This window comes from Anser brachyrhynchus (genome assembly GCF_964034855.1).
Source record: "Anser brachyrhynchus genome assembly, chromosome: 19".
NCBI classification, from domain to species: domain Eukaryota; kingdom Metazoa; phylum Chordata; class Aves; order Anseriformes; family Anatidae; genus Anser; species Anser brachyrhynchus.
Window position 1 is genome coordinate 1,994,431 of NC_137712.1, and position 23,177 is coordinate 2,017,607.

A 23,177-nucleotide genomic window follows, 5' to 3' on the forward strand; every position below is an offset into this window, starting at 1 on the left:
CATTGCAGTAGCAGTGAGCAGTCAGTACAAATTGGGAAGCCGAATATTCCCCCAGCTTTCTGATATTCTTCATTTGAAACAGAAGAAAAACAGTTGTTAACCTATTAGCTGTGATTTTAAACTCTGCTGAGATAGTAGATGGATAGACTTTAACACATAGGGATAAATATATTCCTGGGGTCTGGGATTTTTTGCAACACATCTCTCCATCCATGTATGTTGAGAAATGGATAGAATGAAAAGAAGCCACTATAAAATACACCTCATTTTGGTAGAAGTCCTTTGGAAATTTGAAAGTCTGCTCAATTAGATTCTTCCTCAAAACTCTTCCCTGTTTATCTTTGTGAATAGTTCTGAAAAACCTCTTTGCTGTTTTGCTGGTCATCTAGAACGGGCAGTTTTCTTTCCTGGTCTTTTCATCCTGAAGTAAAGTAACAGGTGATTGTGATTTATGTACAAATGAGAGTTCTGCTGCTTTCAGACACTGCGCAGATTGTATAGGGTAGAGTCCATGGGATATGCTATCTTCTGGATGTTAGATCTGTGTTAGCACTATGAGCATAGCTGTGTGTTCACTGAGTTATCCATCAGGATCTGAGGGATTGAAATTGTCAATGCAGGATTCTGCCATTATTGCAGTGACAAGAAAAAATGTGGTGCAAAGGAAAAATACCAAAAAAAAATGGAACAAAGTCACCAGTGGTTGCTCTAAGTAGAGGGAGAGCAAATAAAACGGGCTGCAGTGGTCTATGTAGAAGTGTGTATCTCAAAGAAATTCACTTAAGTCTAGTTAGTAGGTAGAAGTTTCTTTGGTTTTGCTCTGACATCTTCTCAATAACAGAAAACAGCTGTATGCATTTGAGCTAGTGAATTGTTGCAAATTACTCCCTTAGCCAAAGAACAATAAATGCGGAAGCAAATTGCAAAAAGGAAGGCTCAGGGAGGAAGACTCATATCAAAGCAGTACGGAAACAGAATGATTAGAAAGTGTATTAACTAATGCCAGCCTGCTCCTGACTTATGCATTTAGCTGTCTGCAATGATTCTTAGTCATCTAGGTCCTTAATACATATAAACAAAATAGGAAACAAAGTGGGACTTTGTTTTTTTTTTTTTTTTGAACCAGAACCACTCCAGATTTGATTGGAATAGTTTATATTCTGCAGGCATCTGTTTCCATGGGAAGAGATATGCACCGCATATAGCTTGATTTACAGTGGTTTTTAAACTGTGGTCTGCAGGCTCCTGGGATCTGTGCCAGGTAAATAAGAGGCTGTTGACAGTTCCCTCCTTTGGAAAATTTCAGGGATCTTCAAACTGCAAGTGTTGAATCACATCAGTTTAATACAGTTAAGGTTTTTACAGTGTTTTAAAAGAACTGAATACGCATACATATGGGAGGAGTTCAAGATTTATTCTCAACTGCACAACAGATAAGTGAAATAGAAGAACTTAGTGGTCATAATCTGAAACTGCAGTGGTATCATCTTTCATGGGTTCATACTGCTCGTTTTTACAGTACGTGAATTCCTCTGTCACTGGAGCTAGGAAGTAATCAAAAATCTTGACAAGTCTTTAAACTACAGACGCTATTACAAGTTAACCACTACAACATAGTATTCCTCCCATCAACATCATATAAGAACACATGCTGCTTTGGGGCATGGCCTGAAAATGTCTATTTGTTCAACACTTACTGCACATACAGAAAAATATATCCATCTAATTCATGAAATGCTTCCTATTTTCTGTAATTGCAGACAGAAGAAATAAAATATTCAATTCTACAACCAAGGGATTTACTATTTAAACCACATGTTTTTGGAATAGCATCAATTGTAAACAGTAATATTCTACAGAAGTAGTGTAACCTATGCTTTTAGGATTTTCTTGTCCCTCGTACTCTTCCATAGCAAGCAGATTATAGGGGATAGCTAAGAGCCCTATTTGCTTCATCGTGGTAGAACACTTTAACTTGACAAGATATTCATGATCCTGAGATCATGCTCCTGCTCTCATTTTTGGTTTTAGGAGTGATCTGTATCTGGCTAGTAACCTGCAAGTCCTAGACTTAAAGCAAATTGTGTATGTTGTACATTATAATATTTAACAGTTTTAAAAGTTAGCTATTCCAGGATTGTTTGCACAGTGAGAGATAAATAGATGGATGTTACAAACACTACCAAAAGAGGATGGGTTATCAGTGCTCCGTGTCTCGATGCACTGTAAAAAGTCAATTTTCACCCTTAATGAGGAAGGACAGAATTGGTCTCAGCCAAGAGGGAGAGGAAGCAAAAGTAGACTTTCAGAAAACCCCTTCCTTCCGTTTTTGTCAAGTGCAAGTTTCTTCTCTGTGACCTTAGGATGGATCTACACATCTCTGGCAGTACCCCAGGACACTGGGTGTGACTCAGGCCTGAAATAAGGATCTTTATTCTGCTTTAGGGAAAACAGGAGCTTATAGGCTCCTTTGACTTCTCTTACTGTCTGGTTTTCTGTTATGTAATGGAAGATTCCTGGCTAGAAAGGTAAGGGGGATAGTCCTTGTTTTTCTCATTAAGCTAATCTGAATGTTTAATTGTGGCAGACTCTCCCCTTTCAAATTTTTTTGGCACAGCTGTAGGCATTACTACATTTTTGCCAAATTCATGCTACCCTCCCAATCTACAAATATGGCTTGAAGAATAAGACATCCCTTAAATTTTTTTTTTTTTTTATCACAGGACCCAACAGATTTCAGTTGAAGTATTTCAGAGTGTAAATTAAAAATATATGCTGTAAAGCATACGCTGTTCCTGTCATCCCAGTTTGTGAGCTGTGCATATGGGAGTATGTAAAAAGCAGTGTGTGTGCTGTGCAGGGATCTGGATGGGTAATAAAACAGCTGCCTCATAGATTCCATCTGCTTTCTGTACTGAATCTTTTTAGGTACCATACATTTTTCAATGTTTTTATTCCCCCTACCCCTAACTGCCCCCCCCCCCCCCCTTTTTTTTTATTGAGTGTTTGCTTGAGGTTTAGCATATTTTTCCAAAGTCAGCGCTTTGGATCCTTTGCAGCATGATGTATTTGAGCACAGATGCATTCAGGACAGTGCATCTTTCTCTCATGTCTCCTTGTCTTTAAAACATACAAGCAGTTTTTAAACCAGTCCTGTATTTCTGAAGAAAGTAAGACACTTACGTAGAAATGTTTTACCTTGGAAATCATTAGAAACACTGATAACTTGAGAGTGAGAAACACTTCCTTGTATACGTACTGACAAACCAGTTTTTGTCTAGTTGTGTTTCCTTTATGCATCTATTTCTAGTTGCACTTGTTGCTGCGTATGAAGTAACACCTCTAATTTACTGATGAAAGCAGTGTTTTGAATACCACCTTAAGAAAAAAGATCTCAACAGACATCCACAGTTAAGTTTGAGATAATACTCTGTTCACGAACTGTTACCTCACAGAACAAAAATTATCTTTTTGTAATGTTTTCCTTGGTATAAAAAACGAAATAGCTGTATTGTGAAAGTTCCTTGGTTATGTAATAGGTACTTTATGATCTGTGGGATGTATAATTTTTAAATAGTATTTTTACAGTGTAAAAGTGAATGTAAGTTTTTTTTTTTTTTTCCTTCCTCCAGCATCTCGTAGCTTAAAATCACTTGTCTGGTAATTAGTAAAAACAGTGCCAGATCTGCAGTCATAAAATTGGCTTCCTGCAAATTTTCTTTGTGTCTTGTTGCTTCAGAAGTATTTAGAATAAGACAATTAAGAAAATATCTAGAGTAAAAAGGTATGCTGGTAAACAGCTATGGGTAAGAAAGTGCTAATTTAGACATTTCTCCCCTTTGAAGAAGAAAAAAAACCTGTATTATACACATTTAGGAACACACCTAGAATAGCAATTTAGTGGCTTTTAGCAATGTAGCTATGTGCTGTTTTGTACCCATTCATCCTTACAGCACAGGTAATTAAGTTGGTATTCCAACACAGCTTCCCCTACTGACCTTTCAGAAACAATGTGTTTTGCTGCATTAACAAATTAGCTTCAGATCAGTGGCTTTTCCAGTAAATATGGTCTTCATATAATTCAAATATACTGGCCTATCCCATTCTGCTGACAGGTATTAACATCAACGTTAAAAATGAAGCTCTGGTGAAGAACAAATAACTGTTACCTGCTAGTGGACCTCCAAGTCAGCTACTGCTCACTGCCCTTTACCTCTGCTCTCAAAACTTCTCATTCCCTTTCCTTCTCTCCTGCCTTTCTTTTTTGTCCAACTAAATTCCCATGTTGCAGAATCTTGACCATAAATGTGCCATTTGAAACTTCTGCTGAAGTATGCCCAGTGCTTCTTCTTACATAGACACACCTTGCATAGTTTTGTCTTGATACTTGAAGAGAAGAATGCTGGTAAGAGGTGGCTGCACGTATGATATCACACCTGAGGTTCTGATTTTATCCTGTGTTTAAAAATTTCTATCTGAATTCCAGCGACAGCAAAATCTGTCACTTAAGAATCCCCAAATACGATGGAACCTGAGGTAACCTCAGTAAGTGTCAACAACGCATGTGATTGTGTTTACTATAAAACTTCAGAAATTCTGTCTTCAGAAGTCCTTGGTTCTGAAATCAAGTAATTCAATGAGAATCTCAGCTTATATTTAAGAAGAGAGTTTTTGACCCTCTTGAAACCAGAGAAAACTTTAAAGCAAAGTCAACTTACCCTTATCCTTCAGAGACCAAAAGGAAAAGAAAAATGCGTGTATAGTTTTGATTTCAAGGCCAACAACATGATGTTTTAAGGTCTGAAGTCGTAATTCTTGGTCAATTATGACTAATAGGAATAACAAATTAGTGCTGAGTGTGGTTTGGCTACAGGTGAGGAATATGAAATGAGATGATAGTCCTATTAAACTCCTCTAGACTGTATTGGCATATGTATTGTTCTTATTCTTTTGAGTGCTGTTTGACTATTGTATGGGTATTTGGCCGTTAACGTTAGTAGTTCAACTTAAAAGGATACTTTTAACGCAAAGCGGAATTTTCAGATCTCCCGAAATACTTAAAACTTTATTGCCATTGACTACTCTAACAGTGATGTAGTAGATAATTAAGTAATCCTGTCACACACTTTCTCAGACATATTTTTCCTTCAGCATGTGTGTGGGTGAGTAAGTAAAGTTCAGTTGTACGTGTCCTTGCAGTGACTATAATCAATATATTGACCAGCTCACTAGGAGATAATCCTCAGCTACTGTGTTGTCTGTCTGTCTTGCTCTCTGAAGGGCCTGCCTTTGTCACACTGATTTAGAAGCTTAAATAATACTGCCACTGCTTTATCAGTTAATACTGTTGATGCTACAGTCAAAAAAAAAAAAAGGACTGTTTTTTGCTGTGGAAAAGGAAAAACTGATTCCCTAATCAAAGCAGCTTCCAGGGCTGTAGTGTGGACATATATGTTCAGTGATATGAACTAACACTGGAGAAATAATAACATCAACTTCTTTGTGAAATGTTAAGTGATACCTTGTAATTCTTATATCGATAAAACCGTATTTGTCCAGAATTTAAAAAGTTGTGGAAAACAAGGTGCTCAAGACACTGCTAGCCATGGCTTTCGGAAAATGCTTACGTTTCCCACCTAGATAACTTACTTGAGAATTTTCTAATATAGAAACATCCACAATTTTTAGGTAACTAAGAGTGAAAAAATAGTGAAATGAAGCATATATGCAGGAAGCTTTAAAAAAATAAAAAAAGAGTGTACTTGCATCTTGTTTTCCTGCTTCACAAATAGTTTGTCTATGTAGCTATGTAGGAAGTAGATGTCTTTTAAAGGAACTAGAAAAGTGCAGATTTTAGATTTTCTCAGCTGTTCCATTATGCTTCTGAAACATGATGGAAAATAAGTACGCTATTTCACATAACAAAAGTTAAATATATTTTAAATTTGTGCTTTCAGCCTCAGTAGGTAAGAGGGGAAGATGCACAGCAGTACAGTTCTGTGACTGAATTGTATAATAAAAGGTACAGAAGAGAAACAGTGCGTAAGGGCTAACAATAGCTCACCACTGGCATTTCTTTCTATTTTTCTTTGTTTTCCTGGTTACTTTCTTGGAAAATATGGTGGGAAGCTCTCTCAGCTCTCTGTCCCAGGTGCCTTTTTTTTTTTCTCCCCTCACTAACCCCAACACTCACCCCAAAAAGCTGAGCTGAGTGCATGTGCAGTCTGGCAGTCCTCCAGTGACACACAAGGACGAACGAACCAATGGATGCAAATTATAACTTAATGGGAAATTTGAAAGGAAAGTCTGAAGAGATGCAAGAAGAGCCTGAAAATGGTGTGGTAGGCTGGAGTTGAACCATTACACAGCATGAGGGTATCGAAAGGGAATGTGTGTCAGTCTAGAATAAAGACTATGCTAGTAAGAAGTTTAAAACTGCTGAGATTTGAATCTGGAATCTTTTTTTGAGAGAGAAATAGAGTAATCTGTGTAAGCTTTCTTGTTATGTCTGAAGAACCTGCCTGCTGCTGCCAGTTCCTTTTCCTTCTCTGTACGGTGATGGGCTTTTGTCCATGGAACATGCCATGTGCTGGGGCCAGTGATGCGGTCTTTGTTATCTGGTTATCCGGGAATTCAGAGGAATTCCTATGTGCTCCTCGCTGAGGGCTCTACTCCTCACTTTAAGTGCTAATATGTGTACACAAGCTGCCACAGAAAAGACATTAACTTTGATCTTGTTTTCAATATCAAAGTTGTACTTTAGGATGATTTTATTTAGAATCTCATTAATTATCAGTGGGTCCCTTGTCTAACAGAGTATACCTTAAGATACCATCTGTGTGAGGAGAGTCATGCTGCTGGCTCAGTCGAAAGCAACTGAATTGGAATAGCTCCAGCACCATTACAAAGCAACGAGTTGGCCAACTGCTAATTTTAAAAGTGGGAGACCAAAATAAGCTCCTCCGTGCCCTGTTCTGACTTCATTAGAACTGTTGGTGACTTGGGGATTTCAGTTTTCTTTACAATGAGTTGTACATGAAATGTGTTTGTTTTTTTTACAATGAATGTACACACTTTGCTCTAGGCAATTTACACTTTGATCTACTACAGTTAGTGTATGGAAGGTTTAAGTGACTTAGAGTCACTTAAATGCTCCTAAATATATCTTTGCTGGTTTGAGGTCTTTAGCATAAGTTTTTGCAAGCACTAAAATTGCGCTTGGGATTTTAGTGAAAGCTTGTTGAACATCCTGCTTTGCCGGATTCTTTCAATTTGTGTAAATGTTGTCTAGAACACTTGGACCTACAGGTTAGAATCCACTTTAAGCATCTTTATTGTTTCAGTAAATGTTGGATGATCTGGTCTGGAGTATTTATTGATCGTACTATCTTTGGTGTAATATAACCTATGTCAAGGAGGCAGATACAGCTACCTCTCCTATTGTGGCGCTTTGTAGGTCATGAGATTGTCGCTGTTTTGAAAATAATTACTTTTTGTGAGGTGAGTATGAAGTTAAGGTAAATCACATTATCCACTTGAACTGCTTTTGCCACAAAATCAGAGGTGTTTTCATGTAGGTAACTATTTAATTTACGTATGACTTAAGTTTCCACTTTGATACAGCAGCAAAGACTCCGTCCGCCTCGGCCACCGCCTCCAAAGATACAGCGTTCATCTAGGCCCGTGAGTAGCTGGTAGTTTTGTTTCACTGCCACAGCTTAACACTGCCTGAATTGCTCTCTCAGTAGCATTACTAAACCTTGGTAGTTTGGATTGTCAAACTTTGCAAAAAAGCAATGTGTAAATTTTGCACCTAAACTCCCTTCTTCTCTGCTGCGGCACAGCCCTGGGACCTGCATTTATTCTGCTTTTCTTTGACGAGTTCTGCAGCTTTCAGTCAGTTCTGCAGGTAACTGATGCTGCTGTTGCAACGTTTGTTTTTACTTTTGTGGTGTTTTCTTGAACAAAAACTCTTGCTAGGCTGGGATAAGTTTTTAGCCAGTGAGTTTTTGAAGACTTGCACTGAACTCAAATATAAAAGGAAGCAGAAGTCTGAAGAGAAAGTATTTATTCTCCGCAAGTTCTGCTTTAAATTATTTTGGGACTCTTAATTTTTCTCCATGGAACAGATGAGTGAACACACAACATACATTTAGAAAAAAAAAAAGGCAAACTTTTTGTGGTAGAACATTGGTACAACATTATGGAGGATATACATATATACCTTATTTTCATATAAAATGCAAGCTGGAAATCTCTTTAATTACATAGAGTAAAAAATGTAGGCACGGCACGTTGGCCTGAGGAAGTGAGTCTTCCGTAGAAGAACTACACAGAAATTATTTTTAATGCAATACCTGTGTTGGGAAGGAATACCTTATCTAAGCAATTTTTCATTCAAAACCCTGACTGTAGGCCGATTGTGACATATTAACTGTACCAGATGCTTTTAAGATTGGAGACTGTACAGGGTCTGTATTGGTGACTTTTTATATTAGTACAAGAACATGGTATCATTTTAGAGGTGTGTTGCTTTTGCAACAGCCTTGAAAGGTATTTGTTTCTATTCAGGACTTTCATTTCATGAATATAATTTCACCAAAAGGCACACAGATCTCACTCCTTGCTTCCTTACACATAAATGTACAAGCATAGGAGAAAGAGAGATGCAAGTTTTCAAATCTAATCTTGCTAAAACTTGTTAAAAATGTGTAGTTTTGGATGAGCCGGCAACTGGTTAACAAGTGCACTTGGGTGTGTGTAAACTTTTGATCTTTGGTGCATGTTCCTACATTACATTTCAATAGCATGTTTTTCTTTTCCTCCCTCTTTTTAACTCTGGGTGTTTAGCTTAACAGAGGCATTGTTACGGATTCCTGCACTGAAGATTTCTGTTTTCTGTGTTTAAAAGGTAGCATTGACTATGCTTATACGTGTTCTCTTGAATGTAATTGGTGTGGCAGGCCTTCCAAGATTCATTACACTGGGAACAAACCTTCCCTGGTACTAAGGGGTTCCCATACTGCTTCTTAGTCCTCTTGTTTTGTGCTTGGCAGGTGAAGCCCCACGAGGGCTCATTGCAATTTCTCTGTACAAAAGTTGCTGAACAGTATTGTTCAGATAGTGTTTGCTACACGACCGTCTTGCTAAGACTGTTTAATCTCCCAGCTGTAGTGCATTAATAGTCCTCACTATGATGTGTTTGTGTCAACTGTCTTTGCTCTCAATGTGATTGATAAAAGGTTGGAAATGTAATAATAAAAGCTCCTGTTGCATTCATCTAGCCATGTCAGTAAGTGGAACAGAAATGCTTCATTCATCAAGAGGAAATTCAAGACAGATATAAACGAGTGTAATCGGTCCCAAAAATATGCTTGTATCAAATATACCTAAATTTGTTGTTGTTCAGAACTGTTATTTGGCTTTTAATTGATGAAAGACATTTTTGTGTGCGTAAATAATACTGTGTGCAGGCTGCTTTTTACCTGCCTTAGTCTTGGCATATATTACAGAGGTGGGTATTGTCAAGTAATTCATCCCAGCCTTTTACAGAAAGCCTTGAATCGGGAGGCACGATCTCTCTGCTCTTCCAACCAAGTCCACGTAATACCAGAATTGCTGAGAAATGCTTACAGTTCTCAGACTCTGTCTGTTATGAGAAGGAATCCATGGGTACTGGTCCTTGCAATATGAGTCATTACTAATAGTGAGAACAAAAACACAAACCAAAGAAAGGTTAAAGAAGCAGAACAGATATGTTCTTTACATTCTGCTGCTTTGGAGATGAATTGTAGTGATACTGTGAAAGGCCTATAGTTCATAGAGATCTGTTTAAATTAATAGCGGCTGTTTGGAAACTTCATTCAGTTAGAAAAGTTAAAATATGGTAATTATTCATAAAGCTGATGGGGACAGTAATAAGCACATTTAACCCTGTACTGGATGTTTACCTTTATCCTCTAGGCTCTGTGCTCATGTAATTGGATTTCTTTTCTACTTTTGGATCTGATATGCATTTAACACTGCCTATTTAGCTAAATAAGGCTCAAAATCCAGCAAGGAGTTGGCTTGATTCCTGGCTTTTCCCTGCAGTCCCCCATGAACAATGCTGTAAATCCTACTTAGCATGTCACCCTGCACTTTACTGGTCTGGTGGCCCCCTGGAGCCATCCAAAACTCTCATCTCTTCCCCTCATCACCATCACTCCCCCAGGGTACCACCCAAAAGGTGAAAGTGTTCACAGCATGATGACAAGCCAGCTTTATACACCATCTTCCAGCTCAGATTTAATTAAACAGATTTCTTTCTTCCTCTCTTCTCCTTCTTGCTCTCTTCTCCCCCCAGTTCCTCTTGCTTTTCTCCCCCCACCCTTGCACACACTCTCTCTCTATTGCTCACTCTCTCTGTTTTATCAGCCCTAATGAAGCAGTATTCTTCATCGATCCTGCTGATTGCCAGCCCATTCCTTTTGTTTGTTGGCACCGAGCCATTCAGCCGCACTCTGACAGCTCAGCTCGTCTAATTAGCTCTGTTGTTCTTTTCCCCATGTTTCACCACGTTGCAAGTTCAGTTGAAGTTGCCACAAACTTAATCCTTCCATTCCTGCCATAAATTCACATTCTTAAGCTGTCTTTATTGTAGAGAGGAACAGGCTTGTGTGGGGAGTGATCTTCAAGACCTTAACATCTGACCTTTGTATAAACTCTTTTTCCTAAGAAATACTGGCAATACATCTCTGGATTTCTTCATCATATCTGCTGTACACCATTTCCTTTGAAATGAAAATTCAATACAATAATCCTGCTATTATCTTCTGCATACTGTCGTGTAGTGCAGAATCACTGCACACAGTTCAGTGGTTTTTTTCCTAGCAAGAAAATTTTAGCTCTACGTTCCTTAAAACACTGAGAAAACAAAACAAAACAAAAAAACACACACACACACCAAAAAAACAACCTACCTTGCAGAGGTGGTGGGAAGCCCACATCAGTGCTATGATTGCAAACAAATTCATCACTCATCCAAAGAGTGCTCTGGTTGTAGGCCTTTAACAACTTCCTTTATATTGTGGCTATTAAAGAGAGCACGAGCCCAGGAGGGCAGAAGTTGAGTTGTATTCCTGAGCTTATTTGAGGGCTTTGGGGATTCCTGTTGGTTAGCATTCAGTTAAGCCAAAAAGTCAGACTCCATTTCAGGGAGGATAGTACTTCCTTAACAAAAACTGGAAAGCTTGTTTGTACAGCCTCACCCTAATGCTCCGAATGTTCATTACCACATTTGACACAAAGGGATAAATTCATCAACAGCATTTCTCATTGGTATAGGTAGGCACATACATAAATTTGCCTATATAGTGATGGTGTGTGCTGTTTCCTTTCCTTGAAGCGAATCTTGTTTGCTTGTGGAGTTAATATGGGTGAATTAAGCTTGATTTCTGAACATCAGAAGATGATGGATATGTTATTTAAGATTGGATTGGCAGCAACATCACCTTCCACAGAAAACCTTTGGATTTTATTACAGACAAGAAAAGATACACTAATATATCATCAGTGATGACAATGATAACATGTCTGGCAAGGTTTTCTGTTCAGCCTGCTGAAGGGAACCATTTTTTTTTTTGTGAAATATTAGCTATGTTTTTCACATTGTAACATTTACTCCAAGTACGTCTTTTTTTCAGTGCGTACTTACACAGAAGTCTTTGCTTGAGGAGTTGGTTTCCTATGAACATGTGGACGAAAGGATCAGGATGTCGGAGCAGAAATCCAGTTTCCAATGATGTGCAACAACACACAGTGCTTTCCATTTTTACACTATCAACTAACTGTTTAGATGAAGCCTACATTTAGGGAAACCTTCATATCAGAAAATTAGCCAGTACCAAGCAGGACAGTGGAGCAGATTTTCATTGAATGGTTAATAGCTAGGCGTCAGTGATAAGCATATGGGTTTCACTTGCAACTCAAAAACATGGGTTTTTGACCTTTTAAGAAGTTGTGGATCACCATAGTTTATATTCAAACTGATTAATTTGTAACATGGTTGTAGCACAAAAGTTTAAAAGGAATTCCAAATGGAAGATACCTTTAAAATAGTGGTGGTTATGCATATTTTGCCATTTATGTCTGTTATATGATCAACTTTTGCAGTATTTAATGAAGTGTCTTCTGTGTGTGTGTATGTAATAGGTTCGGCCTCCAAGACCTCACGTTGTTAAGAGACCCAAGAGCAACATTGCTGTGGAAGGACGAAGGACTTCAGTTTCTAGTCCAGAACAGTAAGTACTTACATACTTTGCAGCTTAGCTTAATTTTAAACTAAATAAAAAAAGGTGGGGGGCGGGGAGAGAGAGAATGAACTACAAACCAAAATAATTTTTTAATGATAAAAAGCTTGGTTTAGAATTTTTGGAGGAGGAATGAGGAAGTATGCAGTAGTACTTTCCAAATGTCCAGTGCTGAGGAAGTGCAGCAGGAAATCACATTGGAACTGGACTAGAGGGCCATGAGGTGGTTGCACTGATCTAATCTGTCACAGAGATTGCCTTGTCATTCAACTCTTAACTGCAGCACAAAGTGATGCATATGTCATAGACATTTTGCAGTACTTGCTTATGTCCCAGTCTGTGGTGGCTTTATTCTCAGTAAAGTGAAATGCTTTAGCTGGTGCCCAAGATTATAGGATAATTGCTGTATCTGAAGGTACTCAAATCCCATAAGAAGAAAAATGGTTTACTTTTTTGATCACACCTTTTTTCCACACATGTATCGCTACTGTCACCACTGTACATGAGGGAAAAAGAGGTGGAGGTTGGATATTTCTCCATCCTCATCCCCTTCCAAGTTACATGAATGGCTAAGTTTTTTCCCAGTCATTTTAGGATATGGGGAGTGGAATTCTGGCTTTTAGATAAAAATGAATGGTCACTTTAAATCCTACAGGTGCATTTATTCATTTTATAGTGGAATTTGGTTGCCCTCTTGTGGAATAGATTGCAAATCCTGCAAAAGGGCTCATGTGCTTTTACAGGGTGCTAGCTGTCCCTACACAAAGATTAAAGGGTTTTTTAAATATTTTTTTTCTTAACGTATAATACAATGACTCACTGCATGGCTGATATATTAGGTGTAAACTTGGTTTTAATTCAGCTGTTTTCATGAACTATGAACTTTTTGTTTTGTAAAAATGATTGATACCAAAGATAAGATGATTCTTTATAGCTATAAACTGACTTACTATTCTTCTTGATCATTTTAAATATCTAACTGTGTACTTAAAAGATCATGTAAATGGCTTACCTAAGAAATAACTTGAGGCCAGTGTCTTTGAAATCGGTAAGGACTCACTAATCCTACTTTCTTTCCTTGGTGTTTACTTAAATTGATACTTTGAATAAGTGAAACATTTTTTAAATAGTAATAAAAGATTATCATGAGGTTTTCCAAAAACTTTTATTTTCTGTCCCTTTAGGAAATAATGTACCTATATTGTTCTGAGCTGAAAATATGCCAGTTGCTTTATCTTAATATAAATATATATATATATATATACACACATTTTTTCTCTCTTGGATGATCCTGCAATGAATGAAAACACTAGTTTATATTTTTGTTGTTACTTGGTAGCGTTCTTACTGCAGATCAGAGGAGATTCTGTGAAAGCAGCGACAGTGCTGAGAGGGTGCTTTTCTTGACCTGAACTTGACCAAAATATTTCGCTTAATTGCACTGATTCAAAAGTTAATTACTAGCTAGTTATGCTTAGGTGCTCATATGTGGGATTTGTTTGTGAGGAGAAGCTTCCGCTCAAGGAGAAGATTCCTTTTATATTTAAAACTAACGCTATCTTTTTGGTTGATTGAAATCAACCAATGATTGAAAATGAAAGCTTCGGGGACATTTCGCAGGATAGCGGATTCATTAGCTCAGACTGTGACTCCTGCGTCCTCCCGCCAGCTGGTGGAGACATCCCCGGGGCAGGGTGGCATTAACTGCTGCGCAAGCCTCAATAGGAGCGAACTCATTTCAGTGCAGCCTGTTTTCCATTTGTGATGTTGCCTGTCATCTGAAAAGTAAACCGTCACGTTAGCTGTCCTTTCAGTTGTTACATTCATTAATGCATTTCTTATGATATTAGGAAATATGTATCTTACCTTACATGAGTTAATTTTTTTAATCTATGCAAAAGAGCAACACTATTTTGGTTGTGTTGTGTGCTCGTTTTCTAATCAAACTTAAAACACGGGACAGTGGGAACAGTGACACCAAAGGACACGCAAATGTCAAATTTAATGATAAATTGTCATTAAATCTAAAATATATAATTTCTTTATTTTATTTATTTATTTATTTTAGTTATAAAATAACAGGAAGAATTTGCAGATGAGAGCTCAGAAAATGCTAGATTACCACCTAGGGAAATACTAAGCATGTGGGACATGTCTCCTTAAACATAAATTAGTTGTTCACAGAAATAAGGTGTTGCATTTTTAACAGAAAGACAGCTTTTTGAGAGCTTTTTTTTTTTTACACCACAGCAAGATTTCCTATTAAATGTCGAATAGGCTTCCAGAGTGCTCTAGGATCTGTCTTCTGTAAGTACTGACTAGCTGGCGTCCAGGGCATGCAGAGTAGGAGGAAATTAAAATAGGAAATCAGAGGGTCAGACTTACAATTAACAGCATGTCAAAAGGCTCTTGGGCTGGCTAAACCCATGTCAGTGCTGCAGCAGTTCATTATGGCTTTCCAGAACTCATGTAGGACTTCGTAGAGAAGCTAATGGCTTTCCCTTCTATCATATGAATGAAAATAGGCTGCAGTGCAATAGTGGGTTATTACACTGAATTTAGTATGAAATCAGCATGATGGCTGTGTTAAATGATACAGGCTCATAAAGCCCATTAAATTCCAGTTGTTGTAACCAGGCTCTTGAAGCTCTGCCACACAGAACTTGCGTATGGTAAAGGTTTTCTATGGCATCACTGCAAGCAAGGATCTCCACTTAGAAAAAAAGCTAAACCAGCAAGTACCTATTTGAACAAGGGTGGCTGGAATCGCAAAGCAAATACCATAGGCTACAGAAGAGAGACTTGCTGTGTTGCTGTGGTTCCTCTACCATGAGAAAATTGATGTAGAAAAAGCTAGATATGATGAAGGTAGTGCCAAGAAGGCAGATGGCCCAGCAAAGGGATAGCAAATGGGAAAGAAATGTGCTGAGAGCGGTCGTGCTTTTTGTACCAGGCCAAGCAAGAACCTTAGCACAGGGTACCCCTTTGGGAACCCTGGTCCTCCTTCCTGGCTCTCCCACTTTTCCAATAGCATGGTGTACAAGAAACTTTAATTCTGGAGCTTATTTCTGCCATCTGGTTTGGAGTGAACCTACTGAACGTGTGCAGCTTGCGTCTGTAGAGATACGGATATGATATCTGCAGGGGAAATTGGTGAAAATGTACTTATTGTTATGAAATAGGATGATAATGTGAAGTGACTTTGTAGGATCTTGCGTCTAGATCTTATCAGAGCAGGCAGAGGTGTCATCCAGCTTGTTCCCACTTTAAATTCTTTGTTCCTATTTCCAACTTTCTAGAAAATGTGTAAGAAGTTCAGAAAAATTATAAAACAGTTAGCTACCTGCCTTTACTGGACACAGTGATCAAAAGCTATTGTTTCTGTTATCTAATTGAATGACTTGCGAGCTTTTTTTTTTTTCTTGCTTTCATTTAAAATTTGCTTTATGCTAATATTTTAATTTTTCTTGGAATATTCTACTTCTATGAAAATTCACAGTATGCAAATTGTCAATTTAAAAATCAAATATTTAATATTTTTGCTAGCTCGCACTCAGGTGTACTGAGTGTTCAGAATGTGCAGGAAGGAATTCCAGCGATGGGTGTATGCTTTGTTCATATTGAATAGTTATTAGGTAATCCCCTCAGTCCCAAGTCTCTTATTTCATACTGGAAAGAAAAAGCCAATGCATCCAAATCCCTCATTCTCTTCATTTTACTGTCTAAGAGGGACAAATTCCTTAATTCCCTAGAGTTGCCATATAGCTATTCTTTAAAATAAAAAATAAATCCTCCCTCAAATTTGGGAAGCCCATTTTTAGGAGAATAATGACAACAAGTCCATACTACCCCCTTTGTATCACAATCTCTGTAATCAGGAAAAAGCAAAACAGTTAATAAAATACACACGTTTAATTTTCTCATAACTGAACTATTTTTAAAAATTATTACAGAATTCTCCTTATTAATGCCCAAATCCCGTACTCACATTTTCTGTATGTATTTTTTCTATCTCAAGTACATTTAGGTGTCAATTAAATTTGAAATATCTACATTTGTCAGCATTTCATTTTTGGCCAGTGTGATGTGCTGCTGATTTGTCCATGCATCCTGACACATGAAAAAAGCTCCTGAGATGCAGATCTTCCTCATTAAAAAAGAAACCCATACTATCATAATGCTACGCAGAGCCATGGAGCGCATCCCCAGCTTTATTGCACTGTGTTTCTGACATGATATTTAAAAAGGAACAGCCACGGCTGTCAGTACTGTCATATGCTAGTGCTAACCGAAGACATGTTAAACTAAACATTAGAAAGAGATCAGCAAGTCATCTGCATGGTAACTCAGCTAAGAGATTAGGTAGGCAGGAGCTGGTGCAGTCATGTGGAGATGATGAGGGTTGTAGCTGTGATGGACACATCCTTTTTTCCCTCTAAGACTGCAGCAGTGCCTGCCTTGTAGCCGGGCTTGCTGTGACCTGCCTTTTCAGAGACAGCTCTTTGTGTAGGAAATTCTAGCAAGTGGTGGGTGGCAGACTGCAGGAGAGTTGGCGAATTGGGTTAATGAGGGAATAGGTACTTTTTTTGGATTCTACTGCCTCAAGCTAATAAAAAATTTAAACTTGGACAATTTTAGACTGTTCATCCCTTATCTTTGACCAAAATGTTTTTTAGAGCACACTAACAGTGAAACTTAAGTGCTTTCTTTTTTCTAATCAGGAGATCCCACTTTCATTTACGGAGTCTTGCAGCAGCAACAAGAACGTGCATATTAATTAATGTGCTATAAATGCAATCTTATTGCACTGATCTGCACTCAAGTGCAACGCATGATTTAGCAAAAAGGATACCGTCTTATTTTTTCATAGCTAGTTCCCAGTTTACTTAATACATACACACAGACACAATGCATTTGAATTTAGCATAGTCTGAAGGCAAACAAAAGGTATCAAAGGCAATGCTTTAAGGGCAACTGCACCAGTGCATCTCTTACATGCAGCTACCAAACATAATGTGTCAGCAAGATATGTGGAAATTCAGTATTGGTGTTGTTCAGGAAAACAATTCTAAATTTGCTTGAATCATGTCAAATGTTAACTTATTCTCCTAAGAGAAAAATACAATATGCATATGTAAGTTCAAAAAATAAATATTTTAAAATAATCTTTGATTTTTAAAATCATTTTAGGTGGAGACATTTGTTAATGTAAATTGAATTTTGGAGGTAATAGCCTTTCTTTTATTAAAAACAAAAAATAAAAATAAAAATTGTTACAGCAAATTTTTCCTAATGCAGTGGCAGCTCCTCACTTTCCCTGGATGCCTATTACAGCACGAGAGGAAAAGAACAGCTATGCAACAGCTTTAATTGGAGTACCACAGACTATGATTTAACACTATCAGCTGCATCTGCTGCCACCACTATTTTAGACTTTTTATTAATTAGCTCTGACCTGATTGTGAATAAACATTTATTCACAGTGGCAGTTTCAGCCCTATTGAGCTGTCGCTTACAGTGGCCAACTTCTCTTTTTCTTGACCTGATGTTTTGGACTGCTTTTCATATCTTTATTATATAGTTATTTGGCAATTGAGACAAAAGAACTAAGAAACAACAAAGGCTGCTTATGAATACAAGAGCAAATAGAGGTAGTTTGCTAGTATGTCTGTACTATAAAGATGATAAATCAAATTCTTTCTCTTTTTGTCTCTGCTATTGGTCCTGTTCTGATTTCAGCATATCCTCCTCTTACCAGGGATACACATAGCGATGGGAGATACTAGCATTGTTCTACCTTCTTTACAGGATCAGGACATATCCCTTGTTCCACATGATGAGCCTGACTCTGCTTATTCTGAAATAATGAACTTTACTGTGGACATCAGTAGTAGCAAAATTAGGTTCCTATCTCAATTTTTGTGTGTTGCTTTGTGTCCTTCACGATGTGTGTTTTGATTCACTACAATAGCTAGGATATTCTCAGTGATACGTGGTTGACAAAATGAAAATGTTTGGGAAGAGGCCTCATTTGGGGCAATGTTTGCTTTTATGACCCTAGTGATTTCTTTTCCAGACGTGCAGATGATGATGTTCTATAGCAACATCCATCAATGTTCATCAGCCTGTGGGTTGGTCCATAAGACATATGGAAGTGGTTTATAGTGCTGTTGAAAAGAGGTTTTCTCCTGGTTGGTTTTTTTTTTTTTTTCATTTCCACTTGTGCACACTTGGATATGCCAGAATACAACAGAAATGGTGAGGGAAAAAAATAAAATAAACAGAGAGTATTTTCTATATAATAAGCACATATAATTTTGACAGCACTACATGATGTTGTCCTTGAGTTTTAGTAGATAAAAAAGCACTGAGCTATGGTGTAGAGTCCTCTGATTAGTATTGGTAGGTCTCGATGTGCTTTTACTGCTTTCAGTTACTTGTGAAGCATTAGTCTCAATATTTCATTTGTGGGAATGCATTTTCTATAAGCTCTTTTGCAATCCAGAGCTTCAGTGTTTCAGAGGGAATAAACAGTGGCTGTTGCTTTGTACTTTACTTAAGATTAGGATATTTTAGTGTTACAGATGAGGCAGTAATTGCTATTAATTTCTTTACACTTTTCAACCTCTTGGTTCCGGTGTATTTCCATTTAAGTACTCTGCTCCTGTGCTCTTCCTGTTCTTCTAAAGCTGATAGCGCATTTAGTTGTTTAAAGCAGTGATAGCTGCTTTAGAGTCAAGGGTAGAAGCTTCTACTTTATATAGAAAAGAGTAATTCACTGGTTTTAAGGTTAAAACAAAGTGAATCAATGGATCGCTACAATAAAGAATAGAAAAATATTCAAAATTTCAGCAGTCCTAAAATATTTTTCTTTTACCCCCCAACCAGTGTACATTTACCTGAATAGGCATTCAGAGTTAGTTTTACACTCAAGAATTTTGCCACTGTCTTCATGAGGTAGAAGTGCAAATCCTGCATATCTGACCTCTGTGTATAAAATAAAGATGACCAATAGATTCTTGTCAAAAGTCTGGTGAAATGGTTGGGGTTGTTTTGTTTGTTTTTTTATCAGAGTTCAAGTGTGTTTCCAGAGGCACATATGATATCAAATACATACAAGACTGCCCAGCAGCACAGCATGCTATTATTTGTCCAGCTTCTGGATATGCTGGAATTTTTAAGATGATGTTAATGTTTGCCCTAGTTCTGTAATACTTGAAGCCTATTATGACCAATCTATTTGTCTCTATTTTTTTTTTTGGCTTTAATGATCATACTCTTCTATTTGTGCTGCTGAGTCTTCCAAATTGGTATCCCCAGCTCTTTTCTTCAATTGCATGTTTGATATCAGCCCGAGTAAACAAGTTTAAAGAATTCCCAAATCTCTAGAAAATGCAGTGGGGGAATTGCGGGTTTCTGTATTGGCTTCTTTTGCAACGTGGATCTGATTGCAGGTCCTAGTACCCTTCCCAACCAGACAACACCCTAGACATTTTTAGAAGAGTTATATTTTCTGCCTTGAAAGTAGAGCTTAACATGAGTCTGCAGAGCTCTTTACAGTGGCAGTCAGTCACGTTCAGAAATTATTTAGAGCCTACGACTCACTTGGTTTTCTCTCTCCTCTGCAGCTTTGAATGTGACAACTTGGTAACTTACTTTTCTCTCCCTGTTTCCCCCAGCCTTGTAAAGCCTATGCGACACTATACAGTCTTCCTCTCTGAGGACTCTTCTGATGATGAATTTCAGCAGGAAGAGGATCCTGTCTCTGGCTTCTCTGAAAACTTTTTCTTCTCTGCTCCTTTTGAATGGTCTATCCTTTATTCTTTCACTGTATTAATTCAGTCTTTAAACAATAGTTTTTGCATTGGTCAGGGTGCCTGCTCCTATACTTGGAATTTTGGAAATACTCTTGCAGTCTTTATACAGCACTTGATGAATGTTCCGCATTTCTCCTGCTTGTTTGTTTTGGTATTTACAGGCATGCAAAAGCATACTACTGCATGAATCAGTATGCAGCAATGCACAGCTTTATTGTTTTCTGTTCAACCCGAGCTGTGTGGGAGGTAACCCTTCCACTTGCCCTTTGTTCCAATGTGCCGCTTGTGTTCCTGTCCAAACCTTCTGCCGTTCTTCCTTGTACAGTGCTAACTGTGCTTTTTGGATTGTCCTGTGAGCTTTATTTCAGTGCAGTCATCAGCTTTTTCCAGTTTCACTTGCTTGATCGCAGCCTCTCTGTTCTGTCAAGTACTAGATCCTCAGTGACTCAGGGGAGTCATCATGCAGACATCCTTCCAAGGGTTTAGAGTACAACCTGACCTTAAATTATACAAGAGATAGCAAGCGACTTGTTGAGTTTACTCACTGTATTATTTGTATGCAACCTTTTCATTTGTAAGTTGTTGCAGATTGGTAAATTCCCAAACCTTCTTAACTACGTCTTGCCTAGTTTTGAAATACGGTGCTGAGCAGCTCAGCCGTATCGCATCTATAGGAACTGTATGTGTGAGCCTTGGCTTCAGGACTCAGCCATCTCCCCTAGGCACCTGTGCTAGAAGAAGGAGCGTTGCCTGTCAGCTCCTGTTTCCCTGGCCAGACTGCCCAGGGGCCCCAGTGCATCTTTTTGAGATACACTGTCACGTGGAGGGGAGGTGCATGCGGATTCAGCTGTGCTAAATAACTTCATACTGCATATTTGAGCAGAGCACCCCAGAGGGCACTCTCGAGGTAAGGCCTCACTGACGGTCATCCAGAAGATTTGCTCCTCCTACCTCACCTGCCGGACAATTTCTAGGTGGAGAAAGGGACAGGAATTGCAGTGAACTACATGCATTCTTTTAACAAAAGCCCTTAATGGCTTGACCAGAAGCTGCAGAAAGAGGTGCCGTAGTACTGTGAGCTGCTGCTTCAGAAATCTGTGGGATGCCAGAGCGAGGCAGTTCTGGGTACTGGAAGATTGATTGATGCCCCACCACATCCGAGTGCTTGGAGCCTGCCAGCTGCAGTTGTGTTAGACTAGGCTGGAGGAAAGGGCTGCCAGTTTGATACTGGAGCATCCAGTTGCTGAATTCATTGGTGCCCTTCTGGCCATGCTGCCTCCTGCTTGCCCTCACCTTGTTTGTGCCCCCAGCGCTGCTGCAGCCGTGCCTCGGGTGCGATGCTGTCTGCGCCCTACATTTCCCTGGAGCTGCAGATTAGGAGTGAGAGCAAAGCTCCTAAATCCAAACCTGTTTGCAGACCAAGCTAACAGCACTGCGAGAAACAAGGTGGGAACAACATTAGTGGCATGATGGCAACCCCTGTGATGCAGAAGGGGGGTTCAGAGAGCAACAGGGAAGGGACATGACTGCAAGCAGCTGGGCACAAATAGACAGACTGTATAGGATCAGTAGCAAAGGGCAAGAAAAATGTACACGCACTCTTGTGTTTAGGGTAAGGGAGGTCAGGCTACCAAAATGATTTCTGTGCAAAAGATTCCTCAGGGTTTTGGTATTTCTTGCAGTGTGATCAAATGCTTTGCAGATGAGCACATATAATGCGAGAGACTAAAGATACAACCAAGATTTGCAAGATCACACTCTTCCTGAGGACATGTACCATCAGCTGTCTGTCTTGTACTTGCATTATTATACTCTTGTGTTCCTAGCTGAATGCCTATTTATTTGTTGATGAAGGAAATAAGGACTGTTAAGAAATTTGCATGATATAGATGTGTTATAATAAAATATGGAAAGAAGAGGAGGGTTCTTCCATATTATCTTTGTTTTTGGAGGTCTCACAAATATTTTCTTTTAATTGAAATCTTGTTTAAATGCCACGGTAAAACTGGCTGCCAGTCAAATGCCAATCACCACAGATATGTGTGTCACTTCTTGTTATTAATTGGATGTGCATTATGCTGCTGTTCTCTGTACACAGAACTGATATGCAAATCTGCTGTTGTTCATTTTTTTTGCTGAGGTATGTGCAAGAAAAGCATGTTGCTAACTTGGCCTTGGCTTTAAATGTAAAATAGGTGTCTTCATAATGAATTGTGTTGTTTCTTGATAAGATGACACCAGTATAATCATTGGAACTCTGCACAGTATTCCCAATTATTGCAGGAAAACACTGAATTATGTTTCAAGCTGAGTTAGCTTGAAACAAGTGAATGTAAGTGCCTGCAGAACACGGAGCAGTTTGTGGTGTGCTTGCTCTGACTTCCTGCCTAGAAGGACTGAGCACAGCAACAGCCATCTGCCTGGGTGGGAAGGGCCAGCCTGTCAAAATGGAGAGCTAGCATCCGGTTATTCCTGCTCAGAGAGACTTGGCTCATCAGTCTGTCTCTAACTGCATAATCACAGCTTTCCTCTGAGTACTTCCCACTTACATCTTTTTCCTTTCTGAAAACTCTTCGAGTGCCAAGTCATCTTTGTATGTCCTGCCCTCAGTCACTTTGTTCACACACCTGCTGTTCACAAGCCACTGTAATTTGCTACCCAAAAACTTTTTGTAAAGCCATCCAACTCCTTGCTAAATACTTGTTTTGAAAAAAAAAATGAAAAAGACAATTTGCAACTTGATTTCTGTTTTCTTGTCTCATAGGCCTCAGCCATACCGGGCCCTGAAAGAGTCTGATAGTGCTGATGGGGAAGAGGCTGTCAGTCCAGAAAAGGCAAAAGAGCCTCTGCCTCCAAGTCCTCTCCTCTCAAGCAACACCACAGAAATCAACCTCCTTGAAGACATTTTCCCTAACTTAGAAGTAGAAACACAGTCTCAGCCTCTCAGCCAGGCTAAGAGCCTAGAAGACCTGCGGACTCCCAAAGAAGAGGGACATCAGCGATGCACGTTTGACTACCAGGTTTGTACAGGTTTTCATATGCCCTGGGGGAATTTGCACAGAACTAGGGC

The 23,177-nt window shown here is 38.7% G+C and overlaps 1 protein-coding gene across 10 annotated transcripts in view; it reads left to right on the top strand.

The window, feature by feature from the left end:
• DENND1A (DENN domain containing 1A) overlaps nt 1-23,177 on the top strand; it is a 194,465-nt gene that overhangs the window by 166,848 nt on the left and 4,440 nt on the right. For 4 of the 10 annotated variants that reach the window (XM_080561935.1, XM_080561940.1, XM_080561939.1 and 1 more), the window contains 3 exons: nt 7,624-7,683; nt 12,193-12,281; nt 22,872-23,127. In XM_080561935.1, the coding sequence (XP_080418061.1) occupies nt 7,624-7,683; nt 12,193-12,281; nt 22,872-23,127 (405 nt within the window). Of the gene's footprint in view, nt 1-7,623; nt 7,684-8,850; nt 8,912-12,192; nt 12,282-19,969; nt 20,099-22,871; nt 23,128-23,177 lie in introns of all 10 variants that reach the window. The other 6 variants (XR_013940918.1, XM_080561942.1, XM_080561936.1 and 3 more) reach the window with 6 other exon arrangements.